This window comes from Mytilus edulis, chromosome 11 (genome assembly GCF_963676685.1).
Source record: "Mytilus edulis chromosome 11, xbMytEdul2.2, whole genome shotgun sequence".
In the NCBI taxonomy this organism is placed as follows: Eukaryota; Metazoa; Mollusca; class Bivalvia; order Mytilida; family Mytilidae; genus Mytilus; species Mytilus edulis.
In genome coordinates this window covers 27,419,689-27,434,886 of record NC_092354.1, presented here as the reverse complement: position 1 = coordinate 27,434,886, position 15,198 = coordinate 27,419,689, and the positions used below count along the sequence as shown (strand labels likewise).

The window sequence follows — 15,198 nt, the reverse complement described above, 5'->3', positions numbered from 1 at the left end:
GTTTTTTTAATATGACACTCTTCCAGCAGAAATATCTTGATTTTGTGCAGGTTTTTGATATTTGCAATCTAACGACTTTCTTATAACTTGTTTTGCACCTCTGCCAACATGACCTTACACAAAAGACTGCACACAAAAGAACATAAATGGAGAATCCCCCCATATAACGTTATAAACTGGCATAACTGATGACCAATTAAGCTGGCACAACCAAAAGTCAAACATGATCTGTGATTTATGGTAATATTATAAAGCAATGTGTATAAGTTTCATAACAATTGGTTGAGGAAAACTAAGAAGATAACAGTTACCAAGTTTTTGATGTACAGACTTATGTTAATATAGATCAACATGGTTAAATATAATGCCTTGTCACCTAGCGGTACCTATATGGTTGATTTATATGTCTGTGGGAGTTTGTCCCAGCCATCAAACAATATATTCTAAAAGTATTTTTTTCTGTCACCTTTGAGAAACCTTGTTTCTACTGTTATATCTACACAACACACAGCAGATTAATTCCAATATAACCTTTATTTGGAACACCTTATATTCAGCAAAACAGGTATTGATGACTGTGAATTTTAATTAAAAAGTAAAACATAATAGCAGTCATCCAGTTTCAAAACATTTATTTGTGATAAAATAACTACAAATAGATTTTTCACACAGGGCCTATGTACGACTCATTTGGATTAGTTACATATATAAACACAATTTATATACTGCTTATTTAACCCTAATAATTTACCTTTGTTTTATTAAAACAGAATGCAATTTACATCGTGAGTAAGACGACCATTTTCCCTTCCTGAAACCAGCTTTTTTATTCTAGTCACTTGATATATGCCTATTGGCATACATTTTAGGTTTTTTAATTCAAATTTAAAACTTACTTGCTTTTAATAACACAGATAATAAGAAAAAATACACACTATACTTGGATTTGGATTGTGGTTTGACACAGATGAATGTGTAACTTCTATTAATAATAAAAGGAATACACATACATTTACATATTGCTATATTAAACTGAAAGTACAGTTAAAATAAACAAGAGGCTCTCAAGAGCCTGAATCGCTCACCTTAATTCTTTTGGTTAAATCTCTCATCAATGATTATTTTGGCTTTTCAAATTATTTAAATGTTTTTTGGATCGTCCTATTTTCTTCAAAAGCCAAAAAAAATAATCATTTTCTCCTATGTTCTATTTTAGCCATAGGAGCTATGTTTCTTGACATACAAGGAAATAAAATATAAAATTTATACTAGATACTCTGAAACTCATTTAGCCTAAGTTTGGCTGAAATTGATACAGCAGTTTCATAGGAGAAGATTTTTTTAAAGTAAGTCAACATGATGAACAAATTGTGAAAAAAGTCTTTAAAGGGCAATAACTCCTTAAGGGGTTAATTGACAATTTTGGTCAAATTGATTTAATTGAAGATCTTACTTTGCTGAACATTATTGCTGTTTACAGTTTATTTCTATCTATAATTATATTCAAGATAATAAACAAAAACAGCAAAATTTCCTTAAAATTATTCAGGGGCAGCAACCCAACAATAGGTTGTCTGATTCATCTGAATATTTCAGGGCAGATAGATCTTGACCTGATAAACAATATGACCCAACGTCAGATTTGCTCTAAATGCTTTGGTTTTTGAGTTATAAGCCAAAAACTGCATTTGACCCCTATGTTCTATTTTTAGCAATGGCGACCATGTTTGTTGATAGATCATAACTTCGGATACAATTTACAAACTAGATACCCTAAGGAACATTCAGTTAAAGTTTGGAAGTATTTGGCCCAGTAGTTTCAGAGGAGAAGATTTTTGTAAAAGATTACTAAGATTTACGAAAAATGGTTAAAAATTGACTATAAAGGGCAATAACTCATAAAGGGGTAAAATGACCATTTCCGTCATGTTGACTTATTTGTAAATCTTACTTTGCTGAACATTATTCCTGTTTACAGTTTATCTCTATCTATAATAATATTCAAGATAATAACCAAAAACAGCAAAATTTCCTTAAAATTACCAATTCAGGGGCAGCAACCCAACAACGGGTTGTCTGATTCATCTGAAAATTTCAGGGCATGTAGATCTTGACCTGATAAACAATATCACCCCATGTCAGATTTGCTCTAAATGCTTTGGTTTTTGAGTTATAAGCCAAAAACTGCATTTGACCCCTATGTTCTATTTTTAGCAATGGCGACCCTGTTTGTTGATAGATCAAAACTTCGGATACAATTTATAAATTAGATACCCTAAGGAACATTCAGTTAAAGTTTGAAAGTATTTGGCCCAGTAGTTTCAGAGGAGAAGATTCTTGAAATAGTTTACGACGACAGACGACGACGACGGACGACGACGACAGACGACGGACGACGACGGACGCCAAGTGATGGCATAAGCTCACTTGTCCCTTCGGGTAGGTGAGCTAAAAATGATTAGAGTTATCTCCCCTTGCATATTTTAAGGAAGTATATGGAAACAAAATAAAGTAACTACATCTATATCAAGTAAGTTAATTATCTCCCTTTAAATATTTCAGATCACGAATATCTTCCTTTATGCACATTTTATGGTCATGTACTTCAACTGTGTAAAGTTTCATTAATATTGCTACAGTCATTTAGGAGGAGTTGTGCTTACAAGACCTAATGCCACATATTGTGATATTTAAACTTAATAATTTCAATTATCTCCCTTGAAAAAAACATCTGATAAGAAATATCCTCCTTCCTCATGTCTAAAGATGTATACAACATCTGTGTAAAGCTTCATCAACATTGATTAATCCATTTAGAAGAAGGTGTGCTTACAAGACTTGTTGCCATTTATTGCTATATTTAACAAAGTCAATTCAATTATCTCCCTTGAAATAATTTCGACGAGAAATATTTTCCTTCATGAACATCCTCAGGTTGTGTACTACAATCGTATCAAGTTTTATCAATATTGGTCCATCCATTAGGAAGATGTTGTGCATGTATACGAGACTTATCAGATATATACACCCCCCCCCCCCCCCCCCAAAAAAAAAAAACGAATTCTGAACAAGAGTGGACACACTGAAATGTCTCGCCTGTTCTAGTGTTCATAATATAATTTATGTTGAAAGTATAAAAAAGCATTGTATACCACAAGCATTAATTAACTGTACTTGAGATGAAGGCGACACAAAAATCACATCATGAGGAAGATGTGTACTAAGTTTCAAATTGATGTGCCTCTAACTTCATCAAAAACCACCTTGACCAAAAACTTAAACTTGATGTGGGATGGAAAATCAAACAAATACACTATTGTAGATAAAAAAATGTTTCATTATAGACTTGTTTTACTTAAAAGCAGGTGTATTTTTTTAAATAAACAAGTTACTATTTTTAAAAGGCAGAGTGCCCATATTCATTGTATTTGGCTTGTCTTTTATTCATGAATTTCTTCTGTGAATTAGGTTAGAGTTTTTTTAAATATAAAAAAAGAAGGTAAATAGTTTTGCTCCATGGATCAGTATTTCAGAAAAAAAACATTAAACTTTGATTTATCATAGCATGTTATCTAACCAAAAGTGATTAACAGCAAAAATATGGCACAAGCAAATTAGGGGCCTAAACTACATGATTAAAAAAGTTTTTCACAATAATTGTTCAACTGCATCAGCCTTGTTTAAAGCAAGAATAACAGCATCAAGATCTTGGTCAATATCTGCAATTGGTGTTTTACATCTCTGCATAACAGCCAATCTGGAGAAAAAGGATGCAATCTGTCCAAGTTCTAAATATTCTTTAGGGGTGAACCTTTTGTTTCCATTTTCATCCCTTGCCACTCTCATGTTCCTGACAACAGTTGAAGGATTAGCTTTAATTCCACTTCTTTCACCTTCTTCAAAAATGTTGCTCAAGTAAGATTTTACATTGTCTGAAAATCTTACAACCTTTCTTTCCTTCTTTAAGGCCCATCCCATTATTTGTTCATTGGAGCCTTGCTTTAACCCAGTCTCACATCTGAATTTGATTGTGTCTTCAGTTAGGTTAAAGCACGACTCCTTCCATCTTAATTTAATATCATTAAAGGTGCTTCCTTTATGATCTTGGTGTTCATGGTTGCCTAGCAGACAATGGTTGTTCATGTCACTGTACGATTCAAAATACAGTATACAGCCAATTTCTGGACAACTGATGTTAAATGACTCTGAATCTGTCTGTTTTGGCATAGTTGGTTTTTTTATAATACCATCAGGTTGTGTAGGAATTGTAAAGTTTGCATGGGATCAACATTCAATTCTACATCATTTAAAGTACTATTTATAGAAATCTTCTTCCCATTTCCAATTTCAAATGCCTTCCAGGCTGTTATTGTGTCATCGTTGTTGAATCTGACATTTGAAATCTTTGTAATTGCCTTAATAGGACAGGCGATCTTCTTAACGAGAGAATTAGGATCTACAGCTACATATGCTGCTTGGCAGGATGTTACTCCACCATGTTTGTCAATGGCCATTTTCATATCTGAGGCAGTTAAAACATCACTACCAGATGCAGCTGATCTTCTGATTTTCCCTCTCATATGGGCAATCTTTGCGTCACAATATGATTTACCATTTTGTGGCTCACTATAGTCATACCGTGCAATTGTTATGCCTAAAAAAATAAAAATATACATGTACATTAATTCAACTTAATGACACCAGAGTTGAATTGTGTTGACAAGCCTTCAACATAACAGAGAACTTCCACACAAATTTTCTAAGCATAAATATCTCCATATTATGTGTTTATAGTATAGTATGCAGTAGATGATAGTTCAAATTTTGAGACACTTGTATGTAAACAAATAACACTTTTAAAGTCATCAATGAACTAGCTATATATATATTACGGTTATTTCTGGCAATTTGTATATTTCCCTTTGATCCAACTGGCTTATATTATCAGATTATTACATGGTATTTTTCATATCGCATGTATTATCAGCCCTAGGTTCAATATCAGCCCAAGAGCCGCATGGCTCGAGGGTTGATATTGACCGAGGGCTGATAATACATGCGATATGAAAAATGACATGTTATGATCTTTTTATCATATGCTTCAACAGTAGAGAAAAATAACAGATTCATATATTGATCCTTTTACGTGGTTCCCGAAAAGAAGTTGAAAGAGTAAAAAGTTCACGGACGTCGGACCCAAAATTTGATACATTCAATATGAACTCTTTCTATCATATGCCTCAAAAGAGAGAAAAAAAAATTTATATGGACGAATCGACAAAGAAAATAATTCAACAATATACATAATGAACATTGTTTGGAAAAGTCTTTTTTTTTTAAAGTAACTTTCTAAATTATGTTTCAGAAAAAATGAAAAAATGCATTTATTTTTTTTAAATTTTTTTTAACTTAATTATATTACACAATATACTTTACCGTATTTAAATAATTGTTTTGTACACTATTTGTAATGTTTTTCAATGTAAACGTAGCATTGAGGTGTATTTTCCGGAATTTGCCGAGTATCACCGGAATGCCATGTGATAACGTTACGGTAAGCCATGTGATAACAATCGAAGCATGTGATAAACTTTTCATTTCAGCCCGCTAAGCACCAAATCGAAAAATATGGAAAAACTTTAATTTAATGCTATTATCAAACGGTTAAAATCATATGTTATTTAGTCTAAGTATATGATAATTTCAAATATCAATGTACTGACTGTATCACTAAAAATATAGGCAATGCATTGTGTGACATAATAATTTGTGTTACCTGCGATTTCTGTCCAAAAAAGCAAGACTTATGGATATAGTGATCTGGCAGCATATTAGTAATAGGTTAACTTTATTTTGTATGTGCGTACCTTGCAAGGTTCTCATACATGCACAGATAGACACTGGTTATTCTTATAGTGTATAATAGATTACCAATGAAATTATAAATGGTATTTATACCCTGGGATTTTAAAGTAAATTATATACTTTAAAACCCAGCTTTTTAAAGTAGATGATTATAGTGTTGTGGAGTTTGTCTATCTGAATTTAAGTGCAAAATGACATTATTTCTCTTACCAGTTGTTTCAGTGATCTTAGGTATAGCCAACCAAAGACTGCCACAATGGTAGCATCCTGCATTATCACTTCTCAAGTATACTGTGTTGATTCTGGGAAGCTGAATTTTTATTGTTCTTAAAGTGTTCTCTAACACGGAAGCTACTGCAACCCAATCTTGTTTAACTGCATCCATTGTATGTGTATATGTTCTTTGCTGCAAGTAAAATAAAAGAAATCTAAAAAAATATTTTACTAAAAAGATAATTCTATAAAGAGGCTCCTAAGAGCTTGTAATCTTTCACCGATAGTATTGAATAAAAACTGCCAGTTTATAGCAATATTTTTAAATTTTACTAGGCAACACACATACATATTTTGTGTGAGACAAACAAAGGTGCTTTAATATATCATTTATCTGATATTTTTGACAAATTTAAGCAATAGTTATTGGTGGTGACCATTTTTAATAGGTACTGGGGTCATCAACCTTAAATGTGGTAGTTTATTACATGCATGTATTCATAGGTTTCTCAAAATTTTGTTGAAATTGGCCCCTACAATAATCTTGATTTTTTTTTTAAACACACAGTTTGTTTATCTCCTCTGAATTGTTTTACATTGGCCATATTGGGACCCTTTTCAGCATATTTTGCTGAGGTGGCTAAGACTCTGTTAAAGGCTATAGTAGCCTTTAATTGCTTACATTAACAACAATTGGTCTTGGATGGAGAATTGTCTATAATTGGCAATCACACCACAAAGGAAAAAAAATGAAATAAAACATAGGTGAGGTCTATGAAGTTCAACTGACTATATGCATTTTGAATAAGGAAATTACCATTAAATTCTGATTTTCATCTTTAAAAATACACACTGAAACATGCCAGTTAACTCCTTTTTGGCCAAACCAATCACTCTGTTTCTCACGAAATGCTAAAGGAAGGAATTTCATAGCCCAGTCCATGATTATGAGACATTCTCCATCTTTCAATTCCTCTAATAGTAGGATCCTTGCTAGATCTTGGTTGACACCTCTTACAATATGACTCTTCCATTCAAGAATCTTAGCCTCAGCTACATCTATACTGGCCAGCAGATCATTTCTAACTTCATCTGGTATGTCTGCAAAATAAATAATGTCAACTAGATATAATATGCCTTTAGTAAAATAGATATGGGCCTGATTAAGACCTCCTCTGGGTGCAGGATTTCTTGCATGTTGAAGACCCATTGGTTGCCTTGAGTTGTTTTGTATGTTTTGGTTGGGTTGTTGTCTCTTTGAAAAAAAATTAAAAAATTCAATTCCTTGCTTTTTATTAACTTTTTCTTTGTTTTCAAGAAAGTGTATTTTCTAAATCAAAGAAAACTTAAAAATCATGATTATAATCGTACTGTAACGGATTTCGGCCTCGTTATCCAACAGTTTGTGTCCCTTCCCCCTTTTTCACTTTTTATCAAGTTAAATCTCTGTTTAACCGTATTGGATACTTATAAATTTTTGAATATGTTTCTTTTTATTAGAATAAGTCATCTTAGATATTTAATACTTAATCACATTGTGTTATGAACAGTAACTTGAGCAAAGATAAAAATAACGTCAAGTCCCACCTGAAACTGAGTCGCCTTTCTATTTATTTTTGTAGTGTAAATACAGAATTTCCTTATACTGGACCTACCTTTATATATTTCTTGATGATTGTATTATGTTGTTTTAATCTCTATATATAATTATAATGAGTGAATTAGTTAACCTGGTCAAGTTTCTAGAGACTCAGAGTCTCTCTTTTTTCCTTGTATGTCCGCCATGTTTACTTGAGTCGCTTTACCGTAAACCGTCAAAGTGCACTGTCGTGAACGGCAATATTACGTTGAAATAGAGTCTTTCGAGTCGCTTTTGACGTCAATATGAAGTCTTTTAAGTCTTTTTGTTGTATATATATTGCACTACCAGTGAGCGCGTTAGTCGTGATCGGACTACCGTGGCAAAAGGTTGCTTACAATCACAAGCCTAATAATAAATCCTTTTTCACTGTAACTTACAATTTGAGTCTTGCACTTTTAAAAGGTTAGGAAATATTTTGTCAGATTTTTACTTTATGTAAAGCATAGATTTATAATTTTATATTATAAGAGACTCTAAAGATTAGAGATCATTAGACGTACAAAAAGTTATATACTGAAAAGTACAGAAATATAAAATATTCCATATTTTATACAGAGACTCACCGACGCAGTCTCGAGTCTTAAAGTCGCTATTCAATAACACGTCAATATAGTTTTTCTTCAGAGAAAGTAACAGTTAAAGTTATTCTTGTATTATTTACTCGATATACCAATAGTATAGAAACTGCAATTACTAACGATCCTTTACGTATATATTACGAAGTCGAATATTCACAAAAAGTACTGTAAAACCCGGAGTCGCAACTTATACATTTGAGAAGTCGACATAACTTATATAATTATAGAGATTTCTATAATTACTTGTTAATAAGATTGTTTATTTAATATATGTGTATATAGAACTTGACCAGAGTACTCACTAGCTTGCATACTATTTAAGTGTTATTTATTGTGTTGATCTGATTTAAAAAGAGATACAATATTGAAATTGTCTGAATTACATATATATATATATAACTGATGATAGTAACACTTCATTAAATCATTAACTTTAAACGAATTATTTATTTCTATCTTCTGAATCAACGCATCTTTAAATACACCTAAGGGAGCAGTCATTCAAGTTGAAACAGTATTTATTGCCGAGTATTAGTTTGTCTGGCGAATTGTCTAGTTTTGTCAGTGGGTCAGAGTTTCACTTCAGGGTAACGAAAACGCTATAGCAACACAGAGCGAAAACGTTTCAGTACTATGTTTTATTATTTGATGACACTAGCAATAATGAAAAACACTAGTATTATTGTTCTCTTTTTATATTGAACAGTAATGTGCACCTAATGCATAAACTGAGACAAGTTTATCTATTCAAATCAAATTACAAAATAAACAGTGATTTAAATTTGTTAAGGTTGCAATAAATACCTAATTCAGAAAGACGTCTTTTGATGGTGGAGACTGCTTTTGGAAGTAAATTACATCTCTCACATACCATGTCATGCTGATGGTGGACACAGTGCTGTTGTAGATGTTGGTCTGTTGGATCACTCAAAGAATAATTGATACAGTGATCTGGACATTTATCACATTTCCTGAGGTGTGCTTTAAAGTCTGTCTTCAAGTAAATTTTACTGGCATTTAAACTGTCCTTGCAGTCACGCAACTCTACTTCCTCATCAACAACATAGTTACCCATTTCCTTGACTGTTGTTAACAATGTCTCATATGATGCACCACCATCAGCGGAACAATTGTCGAGGCCTTTCAGGTTTGTTCGTCTTGAAGATGGACATGCATTTAGAATTTTGAATAAAGTGGATCTTGATAAAGGCAGGAATTCAGTTTCTGTACAAAATTTTGTATACACGTTTATAAGAGTGGCATGACATGCAGTTCTCACTACTTCAGGTATTGTTACTGTATTTCCATTGTCCAACTTCATTTCCTTTACACCAAAGGATGAGACCTAGAAATCAAAAAAGGTTTAAGCTATTATTAGATAATTCAAGAACCTTAAAGAGAAAACTCGCATTACCATGCCCAAATAATTGTCACTGGTCAAACAAATCTTATCAGATTAAATAGTTGAAAGACTCATAACTCATACAAAAAGTTAGTTGATCAAAATCTGTGTGTGTATACAAATCTTAACAAAAAGTCCTAATCATCTATAAAGTTTCATGATATTCTGTTTTATGGTTTCAGAGAAGTTTCACTGACCAACAGTTGCAGTTGCAGCTGAATATTATGAGCCCATTTTCTCATAGAAAAAAAACATTTAAATATCTAAAGTATCTTAATCAAAGTTTGATTAACAAAATTATAGTGTAAGAGCACTATTTTCACAAAATTATACCCCTGCATCTTGCAAAGTTCATGTTATTGTATTGGAAACCCCAAAAATCAATTTAAACAAAAACAAAAAAGGAGGTGCACAATGGCATTATATCATAAAGAATCTGAGAAAGTTTCATTTCTTTCAGATAAGTGGTTAATAAGGAGTTGCAGATACAAAGTATCTGGGACGAATGGACAGACGAATGAACGGACGAACAAACAGATTGATGGACTTCCCTATCACTATATACCCCTGCTTTTAAGGTAAAAATTTAAACACAAATGGACACATACCTGTGTGGATAATATCTGGCATTCTAAGAGTTGCATAGAACTCACTAAAATGATATCCCAACTACCCATAAACTTCAATAAACTAAATTAGTTTCAATTATCTCTCTTGAAATATTTTTGACCAGGTTTTTTTCCCTTTATGCACATTCTCGGATTATGTACTGCAAGTGTGTAAAGTTTCATCAATATTGATCAAGCTGTTAATAAGAAGTTGCACTTACGAGACCTGTTACTACATATTGCAATATTAAACTCAATAGTTCAATTATCTCCCTTGAAATCATTGGACCAAGACTAATTTCCCTCATGCATATTCTCAGGTTGTGTACGGTAAGAATATTCAGTTTCATCAATATCAATATTTTTTTACCTGGTGAAATGATGGACTGAAGAAAAAATCTAAGGCATGGTCTAACTTGTCTTTATCCCTCCTATGTCGAAAGACTGGGAGCTGTTTAGGTATTATAGCACCTGAATAAAAGCAAATATTTTTATAAATCACTAGTGGAAAGACTTAAGACATTTTATTTTCATAACATTTTAGTTTGCATATTACTGTTTCCTTACATTCCATAAGGCAAAGAAACAAATCTGGTAGTTAACATATTCAAAACAATTTATTCTGCCAAAAGGTATTCATATGCTTACTTAGAACATTTTGCAATTTCTTTTTTTTTTATGATAATAACATTTGTATCAATAAATCAATAAACAAAGAATGATGATTATAATCAAAAGGAGTAAGTACTTGGACTAAATATGATTAAAATCATTCTCTGAATGTGACTTTGACCTAAATGATATGACCTTTGGGGGTCAAATTCTGGAATAAAACAATGCAGTAATGCCTAGAAACAATTGTTATTATAGTTTTCTTACTGTGACCTTAACTCTCAACATCTGACCTTTGGTCAAGATCAAGATACAGTTTTTGAGTTATGGGAAAAAGCTGTGTCTGACTGAAATTAACTTAGCTGTTGTTGTTTTTAACTGTGACCATAATCTTTAAGAAATGCTCTATAATAGAGTAAGTAAATCTTTTTGTGCAAAAAATATTATTCTATTTTTTATTAATGAATTGAAAATCTCAATAATTTTTCAACTTCAAGTTATGGTAAATATATAATGTGTGGATATTAAAATTACCATGACCATTAGTTTTAGCATGTTTCCTGGCTTCATTTATTGCATACACTGTCAGCCCATGTATAAGCTGTTGAAGATCTTTCTTAGTATGTGACAAGGCAATCAATGACAAAAGTTGCTGTTTTGTGTTTCTGTCTGTACTCTCCTGATGAATCTTTACAATGATCTCTTGAAGTTCAGATGAGTTAGCAGATTCTGGGTCTTTATCTTGAATCATCTTAAAAAGTGCCTGACTTTGACCTGGAGCTATACCTGAAGAGAAACCAATTCAGTTAGTGATTTTTATGTTATGAATATTATTATACAATTATGACCCTCAGCATGCTCAGGCAAAGTAAATATTCCAAATGTTTAACCCTTCAAAGTTTTTTTACTGAGGGCACAGTAAAAATGAAATGACTGTATAACGACCTATAGTATTTAATTTCTGTGTCATATTGTCTCTTGTGAAGAGTCGTGTCATTGGCAGTTACACCACATCTTCTTTTTTATATTTTAAGGTTACAATTTTGGATATTCACCACTTGTAAGGGGCGCAATTATACAGAACAACAGTCTCCTTATTAATTTTTTATGTACATCTGGCAATTGGATTGTATCTTTTGAATTATTTTACACTGGTCATTCTGGGTCCTTTTATATTTTACCTTGCAATGTGAGTCAAGGCTCCAGGTTGAAGGCCAATACTGTGATCTATAATTGATCATATATGACATTTGGTATTGGATGGCAATATATCTCATTGGTAATTTTACCACATATTCTTATTTTTAAATTTATAGATTAATTTAATAGTCTACAGTTTTCAAACCATAGTACTGTTAATGGCTTGCCATTTTTGCTAAAATGGTCATTTACTAAGGGAGATAACTCATTCTCAAAAGTGTTTTGAACAGTGAATGACTGTAAATTGTTATTGTCCTTCCTTGCAATTGCATTTAAAAGAAAATTTAATAAGTTATATCATGTCATGTGTTTATGTATAATTTGTTTATAATATATAAGTAAAATATAATATATGAGAATGGCTGTCATATCAAGTTAAAAAGGGACATAACTCTATATTATTTTTATCAGTGAGAGTCAGCTTCATAATAATTTATTTAATAAAAATAAATGAGCTTACCATTAAGGACAGTGTCAATGGCTGAAACTACTTTACGTTTCACAGTTCTTTTCGTGGAAGGTTTTAGGCTACTTATATCACTTCTCACTTGAAATTTGACAGGACTTGAATGGCCTCTACTTATGATGTCAATTCCTTTATTTAGGTCAGATAAAGATGTTTCCATATTTTCCTGACTCCAAGAAGAAATTTGTGACAAACTTTGTGACTGTGAGTCTAGGAACTGAAAGTTAATAAAAGAATGTTCAAGTTTTAATCTATACACATTTAGAAAGTATTAATCAATTCATATATTGTCATCACCATCTGTTCATTTTAAGGAGTAGCAGAACTGGTGCCACTAGTGGAGCAGTAACTGCTTACTCTTCATGAGCATTCTAGCCCACTACAGTTTTTGTGTGGGTTTGTTTTGCTCATTTTCAGCTTTTATTGTTTGTTCCTGTTTTAAATTATTTTAAAGTATTTTTCCATTCTATATTAAAATTCTTAACATAACTAAACAGAAGACTTGATCCCACTAACATGTTTAACCCTGCCACATTATATATGTATGTGCCTGTCCCAAAGTCAGGAGCCTGTAATTCAGTGGTTGTTGTTTGTTGCTGTGTTATATATTAATTATTTTTTGTTCATTTATTATAGGATTAAACGCCTTTTTAAAGGAATTTTTTGGTGTATAAAGGGGACCAATTCACTTACTAATAAAGTCCAAAGGACTTTATGATATGTTTGTGAGTGACTTGGTCCAGTTTATACACCAATAAATTCCTTTTTAAAGCCATTTAATCCTTAAAATTCTTTAACAACACGGATAAGTGAAAATAAGTATTATTTTAGCCGCCATTGGTTACAAAAAAAGTAGTTCTGTCAATGTCGTCTATCGAAAAAATAAACAACTTCAAGAGTGACGACCGGAATCTTCTCGACCAATCATATGAACGTATTCCCTAATATGCAAATAATATCAGAATTATTTGTACATTAATTTGGCCGTTAGTTTTCTCGTTTGAATTGTTTTACATTTGTCATTTTGAACTAGCTACCAGTAAGTGTGAGTACTCTCACATCTGTACTAATGGTCTTTTTGTTGTTGGGATGTATAAGTGCCAAGCTATGTTCACTCTGTTTTTGTTAGATGTATTTCTATTTGTATATATCTGATGAGTTAAGCCTTTTCAACTGATTTTTATAGTTCAATCCTATGTTGTTCTGTTACACCACTGTCCAAGTTTAGGGGAGGATGGGATCCCGCTAGCATGTTTACCAACCCCCCCCCCCTTTTTCCCCATCCTACCCCAAATTATGTATGTATTTGCCTGTCCCAAGTCAGGAGCCTGTAATTCAGTGGTTGTTGTTTGTTGCTGTGTTACATATTTGTTTTTTGTTCATTTATTTGTACATAATTAGGCTGTTAGTTTTCTTGTTTGAATTGTTAACATTTGTCATTTAGGGGCCTTTTATAGCTGACGTATGTCGTATGGGCTTTGCTGATTGGTGACCTATAGTTGTTATTTCCTGTATCATTTGGTCTTTTCCGAAGAGTTATCTCATTGGCAATTACACCACATCTTCTTTTTTATTTCAGCTAAACATACCGATTCATCATCAGATAGGGACTCGGCTGTCTTGCATGTGTGCGTTTAAATACTCGTGTCTTCCAGTTTTATTCTCTTTCTGTTTTAAATAGTCTAAAACATATAAAAATATCAATCTGATATTATGAGTTAAAATAATGTAACCAATATTACAGCAATAATAACTAAAAAGCTGTTGCACATGTTTTTTGTGTTCAATACCCAATGTGTTGGTGTTGTTAATTTTTTAAATGCAAAAATAAAAACTCTTCTCAATTTTGTCTACCATGTCCACAGTTAAATTTTTCATTTCCTACTTATATAATTGCTAACTTCAGATAATGCCAGTATGTGCATGAAAGACAACATTTATTTCAGGTATCATTATAACTCACAAACATGTACATGTCACATAATAATTTTTACAAACAAACTTCTGTTGATTCTAACAACTAAAGTAAACAAGTTGGCAGGAAACTTCTCAAATCAAACCAAATATTTACAGAACAGCTGGATCCATTATTCTTAATATGAAAAACTGTTTCCTAATGTTGCAAAACATTTATGGACGTCATACAATATGTTTCAACAATCTATTTGTTTCTAAATATAACTTAGGAAGATAAGCAAACTAAATAAGAGTCAGATCAATTTCGGGAAAAAAATGTCTTAATTTCGGAAAAGATTACGGAACATAAATTATAAATAGTTAGTTATACTACTTACATTTACAGTTTTACTTTGTTCAGGGTCAAACTCTTCTTTAGCAGATGATGCACTAGTTGAAACCTGTTCAAAGCCTCCAAATGGTTGTTCTTTGTGCTATAAGATTAAAACATAAAACAGTGTTTATGCAAATACTGTTTGTAAATAGGTACTACAAACAAATTTCTGATATATAAATATATCACTGTAAATTCAGAAGTTATTGTTTTGGATTTATTATTGTGATTTCATTATTTTACACCAAAATGAGAGAAAAGAAATCATGCTCTATTATTCATATATAAAAATCCAATATGTGAGTTTAAATTATTCTGATTA

General features: G+C 31.9%; 1 protein-coding gene across 1 annotated transcript; it reads right to left on the bottom strand.

The window, feature by feature from the left end:
* Nucleotides 1-3,027: 3,027 nt before the first annotated feature.
* LOC139495448 (uncharacterized) lies at nucleotides 3,028-14,268 on the bottom strand. The gene is given in 9 exon segments (XM_071283732.1): nucleotides 3,028-4,296; nucleotides 4,299-4,654; nucleotides 6,076-6,271; nucleotides 6,896-7,179; nucleotides 9,103-9,643; nucleotides 10,679-10,779; nucleotides 11,455-11,706; nucleotides 12,581-12,803; nucleotides 14,176-14,268. Coding segments are annotated over 8 exon segments (2,544 nt in total). The 5' UTR covers nucleotides 12,747-12,803; nucleotides 14,176-14,268; the 3' UTR covers nucleotides 3,028-3,648.
* Between the last annotated feature and the right edge of the window lie 930 nt (nucleotides 14,269-15,198).